This window comes from Chenopodium album, chromosome 23 (assembly GCF_948465745.1).
Source record: "Chenopodium album chromosome 23, dcCheAlbu1.1, whole genome shotgun sequence".
NCBI lineage: Eukaryota > Viridiplantae > Streptophyta > Magnoliopsida > Caryophyllales > Amaranthaceae > Chenopodium > Chenopodium album.
In genome coordinates this window covers 27,915,139-27,937,255 of record NC_137856.1, presented here as the reverse complement: position 1 = coordinate 27,937,255, position 22,117 = coordinate 27,915,139, and the positions used below count along the sequence as shown (strand labels likewise).

The following is a 22,117-nucleotide window of genomic DNA, read 5'->3' as shown; positions in this document are numbered from 1 at the left end:
GCTGTTGTAGAAGTAGAAGCTAAAATTTGTAGTTTCTTGGTTCAGTTTCTCGAGGAGGAGTTTTATTCCATTAAATGAAAATTTATGTGGGCCAATATACCCTTAAAAAAAGTTAAAATGACCATAGGTCCTCTTATAATAAAATCAAGCCCTTTATCCTCTCTCTTTTTTATCTTTTATCTCTGTAAATTTGGCCACAACTCCGTCAAAACATGCTTTGCATTTGCAATTAAAACCTTGAAGCTTTATTGTCGCCGACTATTTAGACCAAAATATGAATGCTAGATTCGAGCAGGTTCTATAAGACAACAACTAGATTAATAATAAGTATGCAAATGATAGTGTAGGTTTAATGAATGAGGGTGAATAACCTATGAAAGATGAACAAAGGGGAAGGGATGAAGAGACAGAAGATGATGACGCAGAAAACCCTAGGAATAAGGGTAAAAACTGCGGGTGGCGTTGAATCCACCAATCTACTAGTTTGAGAATTAAGTATAGGTACAATGCAGGTTGTTTTTTTTATCAAGAATGAATTCGTAATTGGGTGCTAAATGCTAATGGCTATGGATAATGCCTAGGGCTCGTATGGTTTTTCAACCTATTTATAATAGGAGACCCTTTTGAAGTCTTGTAACAGCATCTTTGATGATTCCTTGAAAGTAGGAGCTAGTTGCTAGGTTCAGCTTCGAGATTTATACCACATTCTTCATGCTCTTATCCATTATCCTTTGACTTGATCTTTGTCAATGGATTGGAGAGTAGTGGCCTAGTGGGAGTTCAACTTGGATTCTCTTAGATTATTCCTTGGAAATATCTTTGTTTAACTTCGTTGAATACCTGGAACCAGGTAGCTGATCACGTAGCAATCTGTGACCTGCAATCTAGCAACCTGCGAACATCTGAACCTGTAGTGAAAATTTAGGCACAACACCGACCTGGTGGAGATTGTGGTGGCAAAGTTGGTGAACTTGTAGAGGAGTGGGTGGGAGGTCGGATTGATGTATCCGATGATTTTTAAGATGGGTTTTTATGAGTATAGCAAGCGACATATTAAGGATAGCAAGTGGTTGTGTCGTGGTAGTTTGAAGCAGTAGCACTAGTGTTAAAGATAAAGGCTTACAACTGTAGCACTAGCAGGAGAAAGGCAGAGATATGTGAGAAAAATAATAGGTCTTATATCATTTTTTTTAAAGATGAATAACATTACTCCACTCATTTTCATTTATCAAATAAAATTAATCTTTAATTATCAAATAAACATCATCTTCTTTTTATCAAATACTTCTTACAAATTAATCTTATTTTATCAAATACACAATAATTTTATTTTATCAAATACAGAATAATCATATTTTATCAAATAAGCATGGCCGTACTATTCCACTTTTCAATGGGCCAAACAATGTAAAAATTTTTCTCTCTCTCAAAAGCACTTTTGAAAATTTGTGTCCAAACAAATATGTTTCTAGCAAGTGTTTCTCTGGGAACAGTTTCTGGAAAATAACTTCTAGGAAACAGAAATTGTTTTCCAGAAGTTCGGCCAAACAGACCCTAATTGTGCCGCAACGAATTCGTTTTTTCTTATGGCTAGCTAGCGATCCAAGGATGATTGGTGATTATAAACACTTATTACAAATGATCTAAGATGTCTAGTATGAGGCGAGGTTGAAGAAATTGTTGAATATGTGGTTTGATAATGTGTAATACCTTGCAATTTTTAAGAATTAACTAGTATTTGGGCCCGGGTGATGCCCTGGGTCATTACATTTTTTTATTAATAATTTTTTTTTACGAGTTTTTATTAATAATTTAGTTATACATATTAATATTTTGTATCATAAGGTAATATAAAATATCACATAGCTTGGTGGTATAATTTTCACTTCTAGAATTAAAGGTTGTGTGTTCAAATCTTGTGGATAACATGTTTTAAAAATAGAAGTGCATGACATGCAATGAGAAACATATGGAAGGAAGAGCCACGAGGCGTTGAGTGGGTGACGTGGCGTAATAAGGAGTTGAGTGGATGATTGGCGTAATGAAGAGGTGCATGTTAGTGTTTATATATCTTATTAGTGTGTATGTATTTATCTTTAAAAAAACAATTGATTGAAGATCTTAATAATACAATCGCGTCGTGAAATGGAATCCACTGCCTTAGAAGCGAAATACGCCACCACTGGTACAAATTTCCTAGTGACGCACACCCCCCAAGTTTAACGCAACTTTCATCGTAATCCGTGTACCCGAACTCAGAGGATGAAATTACAACAAGAATTGTACATATCTCAAAGGGATGGTTTGTGTTTAATGTACTTAGGGTTTTTTTCTTTTCGTATCTAGCATATGGGGAATTAAAAGAGTATGTAAGGAGTAGACGAAAAAAGGAAAATAAAAGAAAAATCTTGCCTTCCACTCCACGTACACACAAGCAGTCGAGCTATTGCTCGCTTGCTATAGCTCGACCCTACCGAATACATGCGAGTAGTTGAGTTATCGCTCGCATGCTCACCCGCGAACTTGGGTGCATGCTTAATCTTGCGGTACACAAGCATGCACCCAAGCTATCGTTCCCCTCGTTTGTGAGCCATAGCTCGACCTTGCCGCAACCATGTGTGCAACCAAGCTATTGCTCGACCATTCCGTCACCTAAGAATGATAACTCCCAAGATAGCACGGTATTAACTTCCTCCAATTTGCATTACTATTGTCATAACTCCAACAACAGTTGCATCATCAATAGCATATTGGGATTGAGTGATGAGGGTTATTTGTATTATGTTACTCTTCTTAAACAATTTATTTTGATATCATTTATGTGGAATATTGTTTTAAATACATTTGATTTTCAGGTTTTTTTACATCACTATGGTTTTCAATTTGCTAGTTTTTTATTGTGAAAATCATATGATATACCCTTACTTCTTAAAACACTAAAACAAACATTTATGTATAGTATGTGGAAATTTGTACCCCTAAAAATGTTTGTTTACTTATTTGCTCTCATTAATGTTAATTGTCTCTTTTGTGTTTGAACTTGTATGAATAGTGTGCGGACATTTATATCCATAAATAAATATTTGTTTACACACACACACACACACACACACACATATATATATAAATTCCCTTATTAATGTCGCTAACAACTAAATTTGTGACATAAAGTCATACCAAAAGAGATCATTGGACGTGGCTAACTATGACACGAAGCCGCCCTAGTTTTATAAAAAAAACATTAAAAATTACTCAAATATATTATTATCATCATAATTATAAAGACTGACAACAAAAAAGTCCAAACTAGTTTATGTCATTTCCCAATTTTTGTTTACACAAAATGAAGACAAACTAGCCCTCAGACATTTGTTTGGTTTAATTTGGACCGTTTGGTTCCAAGCTGCAATAAGAGAGTTTAAAATTTGTTTTGAATCATGATTTGAGTTTGATTTAGTTTGGATACTGCTTGCTTAATGTGATAGAATGAAACTAAATGTCAAGGACCAACTCAACAAAAGTTTAAGTTCATAGTTGAAGTTCAAGATTGATTCTTAGTCTCTATGACACTCCCTCACATAAGAACCTATTGAAATGTGGATGCGGCATGGGCCTCCTCATACCCATTGCTAAATATTCCACATGAAAAGAGGGGTGGATGAGATTAATACCCATGACCTCTTTGTCTTAAAGGTTCTATAATATACTATGTTAGAGGTCCACTCAACCAAAAACTTAAATTTATGGTTAAAGCTCAAAATCGGACTTAGTCACTAATGTTGACTTTTATTAGTATATTGAGTGTTATTCCATATACTGACTAGATTCTTCATAAAAGCAAGCAAACTAAGGAAGCGAATGACGTGAGAGTTTTTGTAGGCACCTTGTGTGGCTATAGAGATGGCAAAACCAGAGGTGCTCTTATGCAAATCTTAATAATCCAGCTAACCAAGCAAGCTTGTATATTTGCTCAAATGGTAACAATTAAAATAGCCATGAAATGTGAGATTGAAATTTACTTTATAATAGATAGTAAAGAAAATGATAAGAAGTATATATTAAATGGTTGAGGCCTCAAATTGTGTGAATGTGATTAAATACGGATGGTGCAACAAAGGGTAACCTAGGAAGGGCAAGGGTAGGAGGCTTGGTTAGAGATAGTAGTGGAGAGCTTCATAAACCGTTTGCCTTGTATTGTGGCTTTTACACTTGTACAAAAGCTAAGCTTTTAATTGTTGTTATTATGCAGCTAATCAAACAATGGATAGGTTAGCTAATTATGAGGTTAATTCAGAAGAAAAACTCGTTTCTATAAAGCAGTCCTTAAAAATCTTCATGTTGTATTATTAGAGGTTCTTAGCGCAATGGCTTGACCGAGATTGGTGCATGAGAAGCTAGGGTAGCTGTTTCTTTTTCTTCCTTTTAGTCGTATTGATTATTTTTGTTTCTTATTAGTTTCTCCTAACCTTGTTATTTCTTCCGAGGCTTGCCCTACTCGTTCACAGTTTTTTTCAAACACATGCCCAAATATTACAAGAAGTGTTTTTTTTTTCTTTTTTTTGAAAAAACAATAAAAAAAAGAATTACCTAACTAAAATGATGCTGACATACATCCCACAAACTTTTCGTTGCAAAATAGGGTCCACAGTCCACTCCAGTACTATGTATCTGGTTGGGAGCAAAATTTGTGTGCAAAAATCAATCTTCTTATTTTAGTTGTTTAGACTTCCAAACAATTTTTTTGATGAGAGAGAATCAATTGCCCATAATTGTGGCCCTGTTTTGGTAGATTCGCCTAACTTCCATAGATTTAGACAGTGGTTTTCATATTACTTTAATCAATTTTTTGTACTGCAATACTCAATAGTCCAAGATTACTTTTTTTTTTTTTTTTTTAGATGAAGAAAATTTAAATATAATTACAAAAGAAAACCCCTATTTTTTACAAAAAAAAAAATAAAGATAACATTTTTGTACGATTACTCGGTTTTTTTTGTTGTTTTCTAAAGTGGGTTTTTTCATGTCTCCCTTCAATTTGGGTTCAATTTATCTCACTTTTTGACAAATTCAACATCGTCCTCCAATATTCCTCTCTCTACATTTTGGGGTTTTGGTTTTTTTTTTTTAGATCTTAATTTTTGTTTTCAGATCTTGCGGTTGGTTCGCAAGCCAGAATCAAGGTTAGATTCAATGTTTTGAGTTATACAGTGTATTTTTTTTTTTTTTTTTTTTCTTTTTTCTTTTTTATGTATATAGATTTGCACTTCAACTGTTTGTTGAATTTACTCAAAGAAAGAACTGGGTATTGTAAAAGATGTGATTTTTATTGATGTTGTTGTGAACTGTATTGTGGGTTTTCGATTTAAGTTTATTTGTGAAGGTATTGATTCGGTGAACTGGTAATTTGGTAGCCTTGTTAGTATAAATTTTGATTCTTGCTCATGTATATCAGCTGGTTAGTTGGTTTGAGGGGTTTATTGAGAATTTCTTGTTATATGTTTTCAAGGGAGCTTAGTTCAATCGGTGCATCCTCTATCTGATGGAATTGGGTAGGGAAATCTGGGTTTAAGATTAAAGTTGCATACATAATTGGAAATTGAGCTGTTTTGAGGGTTATATCTGTAAACAATGGAGGCTGGGATGGGAGGGATAACCGATGTTTATAGTTCAGCGGTGATGCCGGTGTCTGACCCGAAATCAGTAGGAAAGAAGACTTTGGAATGGGATTTGAATGATTGGAAATGGGATGGTGATCTTTTTCTTGCCACTCCATTGAATACTACTCATACACCTTTAGATTGTAGAAGTAAACAGCTTTTTCCCCTTGGACCGGAACTTGCAATGAACAATAATGTAGGCTCCGAAGAGATCAGTAAAACTAATGAGAAAGGAAAGAGGGAAATGGAGAAGAGAAGGAGGGTTGTGGTTGTTCCTCATGAGGAGTTGAATGAAGAAGGTAGACCACTGAATTTGAAGTTGGGTGAGCAGGTTTATCCTATAGCAGAAGATGAAGCTGATAAATTGGAAGGGAAGAGTGTGAAAAAGAGTAGGTCCGCTGGAACAGGAACTTCCCAACCTGCCTGTCAGGTAGAAGGTTGTATGGCCGATCTTAGTAATGCCAAGGATTACCATAGACGTCATAAAGTTTGTGAAGTGCACTCCAAGGTCAGTGAAGCTTTTGTGGGAAATGTTATGCAACGGTTCTGTCAGCAGTGTAGCAGGTTCCATGCTCTGCCAGAATTTGATGAAGGGAAGAGAAGCTGTCGTAGACGTCTAGCAGGGCATAACAAGAGGAGAAGAAAAACACTTCCTGAAACTTCACCTAATGTTGGTTCCTTGACTGATGAAAAGAGTGCAGGCTACCTACTTGTTAGTCTGCTGAGAATTTTGTCCAATCTGCACTGTAAGTATTTGTTTACTTACATTTTGTGTCTTTTTTAATGCAAGTTGGATGCTGATGATGGACATTGTTGATTGCTATGTGTTTTTTTTTTAATTAAATTGGACTGTTACTGCAGTGGTTTACTTGTCTGCTTCTCATCCATCACCTCTTAAAGTTGTTGTCTTCAGTTCACCATGTGTTTGTAGTCAAACATGTTGAATAAAGGAAATCTATTGTTGCATTCAGTAGTATATTTAGCGAATGATCTCAATTGTAGAATTTGAAAAGGCCTTTGGTGTGTTTACTTATTGTCATTATCTTATTTTAAAACAGTGTATATGTTTTCACTTCTGTCATTTTGATAAGAGCTGGATCCCTTTTACATCAACTCTTGCCGTTTCTGACAGACATAATCCCTCTGATCATACTTTCATTTCAACATCAACAATGCATTTGCACCAACACCTTTAGAGTGGTTTTTTCCCTGAAGGGAAACAGAAAGTTGGATGTATGCAATCTTTCTTTGTTAAAAATGGACAGGTTGTTTCCAATATACTTTAAATTGATATGCAACATATGCATGTTACTTTACAATAATTAAAAGTGCTAAATCTTTGATTAAAGATAAAAGTAAACCAAGATTTGCTACCCTTAGGGGTTGACTGAGGAAAACTCCCTCTGATGCTTAAGTCAGTGCCTAGCCGAGTGTAACTGTAAAGTACCAAAAATGTCAGACCAAGAAATAGGGGTATTTATAGATGTGCTTTAAGCCTTTAAGGCGTATCATCTTTTCTGAGATTCTTCTTTCTTGTCTATATCTATTTACATCTGTACCGTTTTAGCTAGATGCCTGTGGTTGCCCTCATACACCAAGTATTATAGAGCTTTCATTCCACCAGAAGTTTAAAATAATGTTGCTTTAAGTGATTGCAATCTTGATTTAAAGTTTCATCCCGCCTTACTGTTAGCAATGTGGACACTGGCAAGTTTAGAAGTAATTATTTAGACTAGCAAAATAATAGTTGGAGATATGTTACAAGCTACGTTGCTTTTTAATTTTGTTGCCTAGGGTCCTAGAGGAGTTGGTTATGTAATCAAGTTGTCCCATCTTGTCTCTGTGAAATTGATCCTTCTTGCTTGATTATATAAAGTTCAATGTGAATTGCAGCAAATGGTTCTGATGAGACAAAAGATCAAGATCTGATTTCTCATCTGTTGAGAAATCTTGCTAGTCAAGTTAGTGGAAGCAACTTGCCTGAACTACAGCAAGGATCTCAGAGGCTACTCAATGCAGGAATATCTGTCGGAATTCCAGAAAAGGTGTCAGATCTTATCGCTGATGGTTTATTTGAAAATTAGCTTTCTTTTTCATGAAGCCTCTAAAATCCTTTTTCTGGTATTCAGAACCCTTCTAGCGCACAAGAACTATGTCAAGCTGTGCCTTCAGCAGAAGCACATATAGGATTACTGACAAGAGAAAATCAGCATCAGAAAGAAAAAACACAATATGCTTCACAACCGGGCATTTTCCATCCAGCTGATGGTTCCATGGCTACAAAAGGAAGTGTACCTAGGGCTTACCTTGGCATTGACTTGAATAATGTTTATGATGACTCTCAAGAATGTGTAGATATTCCAGGAAATGGACATGGTTCTATTGCTTGTGCATATTGGCCAGAACATTTACAGAAATCAAGTCCACCTCAAACAAGTGGAATCTCCGATTCAAATTCTGGTCATTCTAGTTCTAGTGGCAGTGATTCACAGGTACATTCCTCTTCATGCAGATCCTCTAGAGCTTACAAATTACCAGATTTGGTTGGAACACCCCCTCTTCCTTTTACACAAACATATTTTGTATTGGCATCATGGATAGATGCTTGGCACTTCAACTTTCTAATTGCTGTTATGCCTATCATAGAATCAGATGAGGCTTCCCCCCCCACCCGTTCCTTAGTTTCTAGCATTCACTTTGACTGAGAACATGACGCTGGAACATTGATCCAAGATTAGTCAGCGTCTTTAATTTGGGAAAAGCTGCATGCATGTCATCAAGAATATTTGGACATGCGTTTAATTATTCTGTGATTGCATTCTTCTTGAATAATGGCTATAATGCTGTTATCTGCCTTATCATCAGCATTTCAAGGTTTTGTGTAAAGGGGAGGGTATTTTTCACACTATATTCTTTTACGGGGAGAAAGGGGGGTTTGGGGGGTGGGGGTGGTTATTGGGATGGGCTATATACGCTTCAGCTGGCAACGCCTTGATCCACCCGTTAGGAATCTTTTTGGCCATTCAGAAAATATCCTTTGGACCTTTTGTCATTCTTGTTTCTGTCACTTTGTCTTTTCTCTCGTCCTTATTATTCTAAAACTTTTTAGGGCCGAACTGATCGGATTGTTTTCAAGCTTTTTGGTAAGGATCCAGATGACTTGCCTCATCAATTGCGAACACAGGTAATGGTATTCCTCCCTTACTATGATTAGGCCATTGTTTGATTAATTGTCTCGTGCTCAAAATGTTGAGGTATTTAAATCTGTGCATTCCAGATTCTTGATTGGTTGTCCCACAAACCTTCGGACATTGAAGGGTACATCAGGCCTGGTTGCATTGTTTTGACAATATATCTTCGTTTGAACAAGTCCTCATGGGAAGAGGTTTTCTTATTATCCTTGACTTGGTAGTTTTCCTATTTTACGAAGGCTACATGCTGAGACTTTTTTTTCTATTATTCTTTCAGCTGTGCTATGACCTGAGCTCCAGTTTGAGTAGGCTCCTGAGTCTGTCTGATGATCCATTTTGGAAGACAGGATGGATCTATACCAGAGTGCAGCAAAGTGCAGCATTTATTTGTGATGGTTGGTTTTCACACCCCCTCACCATTTTTTTTTAATTTTTTTTAAATATTTTTATTAGATTAATGTTTGAAATATCATACATTAGTTTATTACCAGAATCATCACTTAGAGTATCATGATCTGTTTTTAAGGGTCATATAGCTGTCAGTATTCTTTTTTACCCTTGCTAATTCAGCTCTTTTTTCTTGTGCTGAAGGTCGGGTTGTTCTAGATACTCCTCTACCTTTCAAAAGCCGTGGCAGTCGAATTTCAAGCATCAGTCCCATTGCGGTTCCTGCTGCTCAGACAGTGCAGTTAGTTGTTAAGGTTTCTAATCTCTCTGGGCCAACTTCTAGGTACTTTAACCATCATGTTCATGTAAGCTACTTCAGTTGTCATTTTTGAGAGTTAACTTCAGATTGTTCCCCTTCCGTACGGAATACATACATTTTTTTTTTTAAACATTGTTGTAAAATAATTTTAAGGCTTACATTTGAGATTTGGTTAGAAGTTGATAACTTTTGTATATCTCACTTTACTATGTATAGGTTACTTTGTGCTATAGAAGGGAGGTATTTGGTCCAAGATAGCTGTTATAGCCTGGTAGAGAGTACTGCCGAGCAGGATGAGGTTCAGTCTCTTAGCTTTCATTGCTCTATACCAAATGTTGTTGGGAGAGGATTTATTGAGGTAATGCTATCTTATGCTTCTTGGTTAATTACTCGGGCTCTCCCTCCAGTGTCTCACTCTCATGTAAGCTAATTTCTTGTACATAAAGGATGAATACAAACTACTAATACATTCTACTATCATATCTTTTCACAATTTGTAGGAATGTTTTGCTATCTAGTTCTTTTGGTGTTCAAATACAATTTTGGTTAATAGTTTTGTTTAAATATTTTGCGATCCAATCATATGCCTGCAACGTTTGAAGCTTTCCTACTTGATATGCTTGCTTTGATTTGAGATCAAAATTATGTATACTCATAACTCAGTTGCAAACAAGTGAAAGAATCTGACATAATTGTGTTTGTCTCTGCATTAAAAATTGTCATGAAAGGGTTTGCCAAAGACTTCTAGGATTTGGAATATAATAAAAAGTGACATGAAGGATGTGTTTCCCTCGTATATCCAATTTTTAGATAAATTATTCTTACCCTGAATTCTGAGCCATGTGTTTAAGACATTCAGATATGTACTTGGGTACACACAGTTTCTACTTGGTAATTCAGAGTATTAGAATGATCTGCTCAATGTGTCAGGAATAGCCTGTTACTTTTTGTTCCCTGAGATACTTTTGGTAATTATTTTCGTGCAGGTGGAAGACTATGGCCTCAGTGGTTGCTTCTTTCCATTCATAGTTGCAGAACCTGAAATTTGTTCTGAGATTTGCATGCTTGAAAGAGTAATGGAGACTGTCGGTACAGATGAGGGTATTAATAGAAGGAATGATGCCTTAGAGTTTATAAATGAGATGGGTTGGCTGCTACACGCGGATCGTTTAAGCTCAATGTCTGGCCAACCTAATATCCAGTTGGACCTCTTCCCTTTTGTACGACTAAAGTGGCTAATAGATTTTTCAATGGACCATGATTGGAGTGCTGTTTTAAGAAAACTTCTGGATTTGCTGTTCAGTGGAATTGTTGATACTGGAAATCATGCTTCTGTCAAAAATGCATTGTCAGAGATGCCTCTCCTCCACACTGCCGTCCAGAGAAATAGCAGGTCAATGGTGGAATTTTTGTTAAGATATATACCCAAAAGAGTTAAAAATACTAAAGGCTCGGAACAGAAGCAGTCACATTATGAACCACCCATCAGCTTCTTATTTAGACCTGATGTCACTGGTTCCAATGGGTTGACCCCTTTGCACTTAGCTGCCAGTTGTGCTGGTTTTGAGAATATTTTGGATGCCTTGCTTGAAGATCCTGGAATGGTAATGAAATTATCGATGCTTGCTTTGATTTATTAACTATAATACTTGAGTATATTTTTGATAATGCTCTTTAGTTATTTGGTAAAATAAATTAAGGTATTGTTTATGAAGTTCTTGTGTAAGTGTGTGGATCCCCATTATTGAACCTTCTCTTCATTCATTATCATCATTACGTTTTACCATTTAAAGACGTGAGTATGAGCGAAAATGAATATGTATGTTAATTGGAAGTGTTGCACTATTATCTAAATTACCAAATAAGCTGTGTCCGTTTGTGGCTTTATGAATAGTGATTGTGTTTACAAGTGATCATTCTGGATTCTAATATGTTTCTCTCATATAGGTTGGTATTGGAGCTTGGGAAAACGCCCGAGACAGCACAGGATTGACCCCAAAAGATTATGCTTACCTTAGAGGTCATAACCATTACATTGATCTATTCCAGAGTAAAGTTAACAAAATTTCATCTGGCAAACATGTAGTTGTGGATATCCTTGGACTCTCGAACTTAAATTCCAAGCAAAAGCAGTATGATGAACTCAAATCTGCAAAGTTCAATAGCTTATACACTGAGAAGCGGCAAATCAGTCAAAACTGCAAACTTTGCGTGCAGAGGCCAAATTATGGATTCAGAGGAACATCACTAACATGTAGGCCAGTAGTGATGTCTCTTGTTACCATTGCTGTAGTTTGTGTTTGTACAGCTCTGCTTTTCAAGAGTATGCCTCGAGTTTGTTATGTCTTCGTGCCATTCAGGTGGGACTCACTGAAATATGGAGCAGTGTAGTTTACTTACATTCGGCTGTATAGTGTTAAGAGGTTTGTGAAAAAAGTTGGGAGTGGCGGACTGCCTGCTTCTAAAGAAGAGGGTGTAGCAGACTAATTAGTACGAGTAGTTTGTTCAAATATTTTCTTGTATGAGCATTACTCCTTGTACATGTAATCTTATCTTTTGCCCTGTATTATAAAGTGAAGATAGAATTCAAACGTCTAATTAACCAAAAATTGTAATGTAAAAGACAATTATTTATCAATGAACTGTTGCCTAGTCGTAAACTCGTAATAGCTCTTTGGATCTTGCTTCAGTTATTTTGTTGGTTCAGTTGATTAGGAAATGATTGATTCAGAGTTTCAGACTGAATTTCGTAGAAAAGAGAAGCGATGAGGCTGAGAAGCTTGCTGTAATTGCTGATGTATTGGTTCAAAATCGTTAAAGGTGATTGAAGAGATCAATACAAGCTTTGAGCTTGGTGTTTGCTGAGATTTGATCATGGAAATACAAAAATTGGAGAAAACGAGTTGAAGCCTCAATTGCCACGTCCCATCGCAAACATTCTCCCTCTAACTCTCTCCATGCTCTCCCTCACTTGATTATCATCATCAAAACTAGCTAATGTCGTCATACAATACTTGAATCATTGTTCTCATTAGAATTTACTCACGGAAAAAATTGATAACATACCACTACTTAGCATCTTGTTTTGTTAGGTCTAAGGGCATGCTCAACAACAATTTTTGGAGTAGCTTTTAATGTTTTGATCAAGCCAAAACATTACTTAACTCATAGGAAGTAATCGTATAATATTGTATGAATAACTGGTGGTAGATTATAGCTTTTAGCTTTAAAGAAGTAAGCACAAAAGCTAATCTAGAGTAGTGTTTGTCAAAAACTACCAAATCTACTTTAAACTTCTCATATTAAAATTTGTATTAGTATTTCAACAATTTACGGTGTTGAAACCTTTATCAAAGAACTACTTCTAACCCTATTAGCTAAATTATTTTGCTCTCACAAGTCACAACTATTATCAATTCACATATCTATTAGCTATTACAACAACTAATTTTACTGAATACATCTTAATTTTCGAATAATGAAAAGACATTTTAAATTTCCAAAAAAAATTAGGAAAAATACATTTTAATAATTCCAACTATTGCTGACTTACCTATTATAATCCCAACTAAAGTTTATTTTTCTAATAATCACAAAATCGATCCAGCCATCTCCTAACACGGTAACCCAATCATCTCTGTCCTCTTCATGTGCCATAGTAGCTTACCAAATTTTAGAGTGACCATACACTTGCAGGCCAACACCTTTGGAGCCATCATATAAAATGTTGCTGAATTCATCAGGAATACGTTGTAAATGAAAATGCATTAGCAAAACACCAACCCAACATATTAAATTAGCAAGGAGCAAACAGAAGCATGCAAAAATTAGACCAACCAAATCACATACATACAGCTACATTTCTTACATGCATAACAACAACAACTTAAAAATGTATATTTCATACCAACTTATCTTCCTGATTTCCTTCAAAACAAATTGTAAACGTAGGTGCAAAATTAGCCATCCAAGTGCCTAAACAGATTACTAATGTATATGCTTATACTTAGCTTATAATCATAATTCAGTGGCTGATTTGTATATGATAACAAAACAATGCTATTTATAGAGCTAAAACATTGCTAGAAATTTGTATCACATTAAATGCAATTAAATATAGCTTTGACATGAAAAGACTTAAGCAATATTTTGTTTTCAGAAACTGAAACAGAACTCAAATTCAACATTCTTTCCCAAGAGTCATACTAGCCATAATGACAAGTCAAGTATGTTCAAAAGAGGTATAATGATTTATATGAATACAACATTAACTTATATTCTTCTTGATACATTACAAATAACTTACATGTGTAATGCTCACTGATAATTGCTAGCTAATTTAGATCGAGTCATCTTTCTCAGAACTGACTATCCAAGCTACGTATTAGTCAAGCTCTGCTATTACTTAACTAATGAACTTTATCCATTCATGGTCATTGATGACATTCTATACAAATGCTAAAGTAATACATTAAGGTATATGTATAACATTCCTTCTTAAACAGCATAATAGATAGCTACTTACAAATTGTTACTCTATATTCATTGAGATTCATAATAATAAGTAAATCAAATCAATACATATAGACATATAAAACATGCAATACTTTATTTGACAGTTACAATAACACAAACTTTTAAGATACATGTAAGTCAACAATATGTATTGAAAATTATGAAATAATGGTTATCTAAATTGTTTACTTACTTGAACACATAATACTATGTGATTACAAACCACGTGTGTAAAGGAAGCAATGTCAAACATATTTCGATTTTAAACGATTTGTTTTACATATGTATCTCGTAAATTCAAACACAAAATTATAATAGGTAATCCAAATATATTTGTTTAGTGCTTCCTTGTTAGCGCCTTAATTTTGATTAGTGAAATGGTGAGCTCGCAACGCGCGCGGAACACTGAACTAGTAATAAAATAATAAGGCAAACAAGACAACGGAGTATACAAGTACTTGAAAACCAAATAAACTCCAACTCAAAATTGCAGTCTGTATTGTAAAAATCTCCCATGTTTAGTTGTTTACTACTCGTACTATACCAACTCATGTGTTCTATACTTCCCAATTTCCATATCAATGATAGCAACAATAATTATTCACTGAAATTACGATAATACCCCAGGTGCACCTAAAGGGTACTCAACAGCAGCTGAATTTATCTCACTTTACAAATTCAACATCGTCCTCCAATATTCCTCTCTCTACATTTTGGGGGTTTTTCGTTTATTTGTTTATTTAATTTTAATTTTTGTTTTCAGATCTTGCGTTTTGTTCGCAAGCCAGAATCAAGGTTAGATTCAATGGTTTGAGTTAAAGAGTGTATTTATTTTTATGTATATATATTTGCACTTCAACTGTTTGTTGAATTTACTCACAGAAAGAACTGGGTATTGTAAAAGATTTTATTGATGTTGTTGTAAAATGTGTTGTGGGTTTTCGATTTAAGTTTATTTGTGAAGGATTTGATTCGTTGAACTGGTAATTTGGTAGCTTTGTTAGTATAAATTTTAATTCTTGCTCATGCATAGAAGCTGGTTAGTTGTTTTTGAGGGGTTTATTGAGCAATTCTTGTTATATGTTTTCAAGGGAGCTTAGTTTAATTGGTGCATTCTCTATCTGATGGAATTGGGTAGGCAAATCAGGGTTTAAGATTAAAGTTGAACATATAATTGGAAATTGTGCTGTTTAGAGGGTTTAATTTGTAAACAATGGAGGCTGAGACGGGAGGGAAAGTCGATGTTTATAGTTCGGCGGTGATGCCGGTGTCTGACCTGAAAGCAGTAGGAAAGAAGACTTTGGAATGGGATTTGAATGATTGGAAATGGGATGGTGATCTTTTTCTTGCCACTCCATTGAATACTACTCATACACCTTTAGATTGTAGAAGTATACAGCTTTTTCCCCTTGCACCGGAACGTGCAACGAACATTAATGTAGGTTCTGAAGAGACCGGTAAAACTAATGAGAAAGGAAAGAGGGAAATGGAGAAGAGAAGGAGGTTTGTGGTTGTTCCTCATGAGGAGGTGAATGAAGAAGGTAGACCATTGAATTTGAAGTTGGGTGAGCAGGTTTATTCTATAGCAGAAGATGAAGCTGATAAGTTGGAAGGGAAGAGTGTGAAGAAGAGTAAGTCTGTTGGAACTGGAACTTCCCAACCTGCCTGTCAGGTAGAAGGTTGTACGGCTGATCTTAGTAATGCTAAGGATTACCATAGACGTCATAAAGTTTGTGAAGTGCACTCCAAAGTCAGTGAAGCTTTCGTGGGAAATTTTATGCAACGGTTCTGTCAGCAGTGTAGCAGGTTCCATAATCTGCCAGAATTTGATGAAGGGAAGAGAAGCTGTCGTAGACGTCTGGCTGGGCATAACAAGAGGAGAAGAAAAACACTTTCTGAAACTTCACCTAATGATGGTTCCTTGACTGATGAAAAGAGTGCAGGCTACCTACTTGTTAGTCTGCTGAGAATTTTGTCCAATCTGCACTGTAAGTTACTAATATTTTTTTGTCTTTTAAATGCAAATTGGATGCTAATGATGGACATTGTTGATTGCTATGTGTTTCAGTAATCAAATTGGACTTTGGAATTTGGACCATTACTGATTGGTTTACTTGTCCACTTCTTCTCATCCATCACCTCTCAATGTTGTTATCTTCAGTTCAGCGTATGTTTGTAGTCAAACATGTTGAATAAAGAAAATCTATTGTTGCATTTGGTAATATAATCTCAATTGTAAAATCCGAAAAGACCTTTGGTAGGTTTACTTATTGTCGTTATCTTATCTTAAAAACAGTGTAGTCGTTCTCACTTCTGTCATCTTGATAAGAGCTGGATCCCTTGTACATCAACTCTAAGCTGTTTCTGACAGACATAATCCCTCTGATTCATACTTTCATTTGAAACATCAACCAACACCTTTAAGGTGGTTTTTGCAGTGCAGGGAAACAGAAAGTTGGATGTATGCAATCTTTCGTTACTAATAAGGTTGTTTTCAATATACTTTAAAACAATATGCGACATACGTATGTTACTTCACAATAAGTTAGAGAGAGAAGCTTAACATAATGTTGCTTTAAGTGATTGCAATCTTGATTTAAAGTTTCATCCCGCCTTACTGTTATAGTAATGTGGACACTGGCAAGTTTAGAAGTAATTATTTAGACTAGCAAAATAATAGCTGGAGATATGGTACAAGCTACGTTGCTTTTTAATTTTGTTGCCTAGGGTCCTAAAGGAGTTGGTTATGTAATCAAGTTGTCCTATCTTGTTTCTGTGTAATTGATCCTTCTTGCTTGATTTTATAAAGTTCTATGTGAATTGCAGCAAATGGTTCTGACGAGACAAAAGATCAAGATCTGATTTATCATCTTTTGAGAAATCTTGCTTGTCAAGTTAGTGGAAGCAACTTGTCTGAACTACAGCAAGGATCCCAGAGGTTACTCAATGCAGGAATATCTGTCGGAATTCCAGAAAAGGTGTCAGATCTTATCGCTGATGGTTTATTGCAAATTAGCTTTCTTTTTCATGAAGCCTCTAAAATCCTTTTTCTGGTATTCAGAACCCTTCTAGCGCACAAGAACTATGTCAAGCTGTGCCTTCAGCAGAAGCACATATAGGATTACTGACCAGAGAAAATCAGCATCTGAAAGAAAAAACACAATATGCTTCACAACCGGGCATTTTCCATCCAGCTGATGGTTCCATAGCTACAAAAGGAAGTTTACCTGGGGCTTACCTTGGCATTGACTTGAATAATGTTTATGATGACTCTCAGGAATGTGTAGATATTCCAGGAAATGGACATGGTTCTATTGCTTGTGCATATTGGCCAGAACATTTACAGAAATCAAGTCCACCTCAAACAAGTGGAATCTCCGATTCAAATTCTGGTCATTCTAGTTCTAGTGGCAGTGATTCACAGGTACATTCCTCTTCATGTAGAGCCTATAGAGCTTACAATTTACTAGAATTTATTTGGTTGGAACACCCCCTCTTCCTTTTACCCACACATATTTGCATTGGCATCATGGATATATGCTTTTCATTTCAACTTTCTAACTGCTGTTATGCCTATAAGAGAATCAGGTGAGGTCCCCACTCCTTAGTTTCTAACATTGACTTTGACTGAGAGCATGACACTGGGACATTGATCCCAAGATTAGTCAGCGTCTTTAAGTTGGGAAAAGCTGCATGCATGTCATCAAGAATTTGTGGCACGCGTTTAATTATTCCTTGATTATATTCTTCTTAAATAATGCTGTTATCTGCCTTATCATCAACATTTCAAGGTTTTGTGTAAAGGGGAGGGCACTTCTCATACTACATTCTTGTACTGAGAGAAGGGGGTGGGCTATAGTGCTATACATGATTTAGCTGGCAATGTCTGGTTCCACCCGTTAGGAATATCTTTGGCCATTCAAAAAACATGCTTGGACCTTTTGTCATTCTTTTTTCTGTCACTTTGTCTTTTCTCTTGTCCTTATTATTCTAAAACTTTTTAGGGCCGAACTGATCGTATTGTTTTCAAGCTTTTTGGTAAGGATCCAGATGACTTGCCTCATCAATTGCGAACACAGGTAATGGTATTCCTCCCTTATTATGATTAGGCCATTGTTTGATTAATTGTCTCGTGCTCAAAATGTTGAGGTATTTAAATCTGTGCATTCCAGATTCTTGATTGGTTGTCCCACAAACCTTCGGACATTGAAGGGTACATCAGGCCTGGTTGCATTGTTTTGACAATATATCTTCGTTTGAACAAGTCCTTATGGGAAGAGGTTTTCTTCTTATCCTTGACTTGGTAGTTTTCCTATTCTACGAAGGCTACATGCTGAGATTTTTTTTTCTTTCAATTATTCTTTCAGCTCTGCTATGACATGAGCTCCAGTTTGAGTAGGCTCCTGAGTCTGTCTGATGATCCATTTTGGAAGACAGGATGGATCTATACCAGAGTGCAGCAAAGTGCAGCATTTATTTGTGATGGTTGGTTTTCACACCGCCTCACCAGTTGTTTTTTTTTTTTTTTTTTTTTTTTTTTGTTTTTAAATTTTTTTTTAGATGAATGTTTGAAATATCATACATTAGTTTATTACCAGATTCATCACTTAGAGTATCATGATCTGTTTTTAAGGGTCATATAGCTGTTAGTATTCTTTTTTACCCTTGTTAATTCAGCTCTTTTTTCTTGTGCTGAAGGTCGGGTTGTTCTAGATACTCCTCTACCTCTCAAAAGCCAGGGCAGTCGAATTTCAAGCATCAGTCCCATTGCGGTTCCTGCTGCTCAGACAGTGCAGTTAGTTGTTAAGGGTTCTAATCTCTCTGGGCCAACTTCTAGGTACTTTAACCATCATGTTCATGTAAGCTACTTCAGTTGTCATTTTTGAGAGTTAACTTCTGATTGTTACCTTTCCTTCTGGAATACATACATTAATTACATTTTTAATTAATTAATTTATTTATTTGTAATTTCTGTAAAATATTTGAGGCTTACATTTGAGACTTTGGTTAGCAGTTGTTAACTTTTGTATATCTCAATTTACTATGTATAGGTTACTTTGTGCTATAGAAGGGAAGTATCTGGTCCAAGATAGCTGTTGTTATAGCTTGGTAGATAGTACTGCTGCCGAGCAGGATGAGGTTCAGTCTCTTAGCTTTCATTGCTCTATACCAAATGTTGTTGGGAGAGGATTTATTGAGGTAATTCTATCTCATGCTTCTTGGTTGATTACTCAGTCGTTGCTTTCCTTCCGGTGTCTCACTCTTGTGTAAACTAATTTCGTATGCATTAAGGATGGATACAAACTACTAATACATTCTACTATCATATTTTTTCACAATATGTAGGAATGTATTGTTATCTAGTTCTTTCGGTGTCCAAATAAAATTTTTGTTTAGAGTTTTCTTTTAATATCTTGCGATCCAATCTGATGGCTGCAGCGTTTGAAGCTTTCCTACTTGAAATTAGTAATTGGTGCTGACACGAATGTTATTTTAGTTCTGGTCTTAAGTGAGTTGGTTGGTTCTGGTTGTATGTTGGCATTATGGTCTATCAATAGGCTACTTAACCCTGACTTCATTTCATCACAAGTACAAGTGTTGGTTACGCACTTGGATATGGGTGTCGAATCCATATATTGCACTTCATTACAGTTGAATTTGATGTTATCTTGTACCCTGAAATGGTAGAGAAACAAATATAGAAAGTGGGACAGGGGATATAAAGATATGTGCATGATATGCTTGCTTCGATTTGAGATCAAAATTATGTATACTCTTAACTCATTTGCAAACAAGTGAAAGAATCTTACATAATTGTGTTTGTTTCGGCATTAAAAATTACATGAAAAGGTGCTTGCCAAAGATTCTAAGATTTGGATTTTAATAAAAAGTGACATGAAGGATGTGTTTCCCTCATATATCCAGTTTTAAGATAAAGTATTCTTACCCTGAACATGTGTTTAAGACTTCAGATATGTACTTTTAGGTACACTCAGTTTCTACTTGGTAATTCAGAGTATTAGAAATTAAAATTAATCTGCTCAATGTGTCTGGATTAGCCTGTTACTTTTTGTCCCCTGAGATACTTCTGGTAATTATTTTCATGCAGGTGGAAGATTATGGCCTCAGTGGTTGCTTCTTTCCATTTATTGTTGCAGAGCCTGAAATTTGTTCTGAGATTTGCATGCTTGAAAGAGTAATGGAGATTGTCGGTACAGATGAGGGTTTTGATAGAAGGAATGATGCCTTAGAGTTTATACATGAGATGGGTTGGCTGCTACATACGAATCGTGTAAGCTCAATGTCAGGCCAAACTAATATCCAGTTGGACCTCTTCTCGTTGGTACGACTAAAGTGGCTAATAGATTTTTCAATGGACCATGATTGGTGTGCTGTTTTAAGAAAACTCCTGGATTTGCTGTTCAGTGGAATTGTAGATACTGGACATCATGCTTCTGTTGAAAATGCATTGTCAGAGATGCCTCTCCTTCACACTGCCGTCCAAAGAAATAGCAGGTCAATGGTGGAATTTTTGTTAAGATACATACCCAGAAAAGCTAAGAATACAAAAGTCTCAGATGAACCACCCAGCAGCTTCTTATTCAGACCTGATGTCACTGGTTCCAATGGGTTGACCCCTTTGCACTTAGCTGCCAGTTGTGCTGGTTTCGAGAATATGTTGGATGCCTTGCTTGAAGATCCTGGAATGGTAATGAAATTATTGATGCTTGCTTTGATTTATTCACAATAATGCTAAGTATATTTTTTGAGAAAGCTCTTTAGTTATTAGGTAATAAATTAAAGAATTGGTAATGAAGTTCTCATGTGATTTTGTGAATTGCCGTTATTTTACCTTCTCTTCATTCATTATTTCGTTATTATCATTATGTGTTACCATCTATAGATGTGAGTATGAGCGGAAATGAAAGTATATGTTAATTGGAAGTGTTGTACTATTATCGAAATTGCCTTGATGAGAAATTGTTTTGCACCCGGGTGCACGGTGCACCCAAGAGTATTGTTTGCTCATTTCGACAATTAGTGCTCATTTTATCATCAAATGAGCAAACAAATACCCTTGGGTGCACCGTAGACCGTACACCCGGGTGTATACAACAATCTCTCTACCTTGATCACTCAATAATTGGAGATTGCATGTAAGAATTGCTCTAATTTCATCACCATTCTAAATACCAAAGAAGCTGTGTGCTTTTGTGGCTTATTAAATAGTGATTGTGTTTACTAATGATCATTCTAGACTCTAATATGTTTCTCTTGTTTAGGTTGGTATTGGAGCTTGGGAAAACGCTCGAGACAGCACAGGATTGACCCCAAAAGATTATGCTTACCTTAGAGGTCATAACCATTACATCGATCTATTCCAGAGTAAAGTTAACCAAAATTCATCTGGCAAACATGTAGTTGTGGATATCCTTGGACTCTCGAACTTAAAATCCAAGCAAAAGCAGTCTGATGAACTCAAATCTGCAAAGTTCAATAGCTTATACACTGAGAAGTGGCAAATCAGTCAAAACTGCAAACTTTGCGAGCAGAGGCCAAATTATGGATTCAGAGGAACATCACTAACATGCAGGCCAGTAGTGATGTCTCTTGTTACCATTGCTGTAGTTTGTGTTTGTACAGCTCTGTTTTTCAAGAGTATGCCTCGAGTTTGTTATGTCTTCGTGCCATTCAGGTGGGACACACTGAAATATGGAGCAGTGTAGTTTACTTACATTCGGCTGTATAGTGTTAAGTGGTTTGTGAAAAAAGTTTGGAGTGGGGGACTGCCTGTTTCTACAAAAGAGGGTGTAGCTGACTAATTAGTAGTTTGTTCAGATATATTCTTGTATGAGCATTACACTCCTTGTACATGTAATCTTATCTTTCGCTCTGTATTTATAAAGTGAAGATAGAATTCAAACATCTAATTAACCAAAAGGTGTAATGTAAAAGACAATTATTCATAAATGAACTGTTGCCTAGTCGTAATAGCTCTTTTGATCTTGCTTCAGTTGATATTTAGTTGGTTCAGTTGATTAGGAGAT

General features: G+C 35.8%; 2 protein-coding genes across 2 annotated transcripts; both read left to right on the top strand.

The window, feature by feature from the left end:
• The first annotated feature begins 4,730 nt into the window (after nt 1-4,730).
• On the top strand, nt 4,731-12,214 carry LOC145609411 (squamosa promoter-binding-like protein 1). Its single transcript, XM_081664904.1, has 11 exons — nt 4,731-5,180; nt 5,507-6,403; nt 7,551-7,702; nt 7,787-8,149; nt 8,767-8,841; nt 8,935-9,042; nt 9,126-9,243; nt 9,440-9,578; nt 9,771-9,912; nt 10,541-11,158; nt 11,502-12,214. The coding sequence occupies exons 2-11, from the start codon at nt 5,629-5,631 to the stop codon at nt 11,943-11,945; spliced, it is 2,934 nt and encodes a 977-aa protein (XP_081521030.1). The 5' UTR covers nt 4,731-5,180; nt 5,507-5,628; the 3' UTR covers nt 11,946-12,214.
• Nucleotides 12,215-14,746: 2,532 nt separating this feature from the next.
• LOC145606713 (squamosa promoter-binding-like protein 1) lies at nt 14,747-22,061 on the top strand. The gene is made up of 10 exons (XM_081662539.1): nt 14,747-16,057; nt 16,896-17,047; nt 17,131-17,493; nt 18,074-18,148; nt 18,242-18,349; nt 18,437-18,554; nt 18,768-18,906; nt 19,121-19,268; nt 20,179-20,778; nt 21,353-22,061. The coding sequence occupies exons 1-10, from the start codon at nt 15,283-15,285 to the stop codon at nt 21,794-21,796; spliced, it is 2,922 nt and encodes a 973-aa protein (XP_081518665.1). The 5' UTR covers nt 14,747-15,282; the 3' UTR covers nt 21,797-22,061.
• The last annotated feature ends 56 nt before the right edge of the window (nt 22,062-22,117 follow it).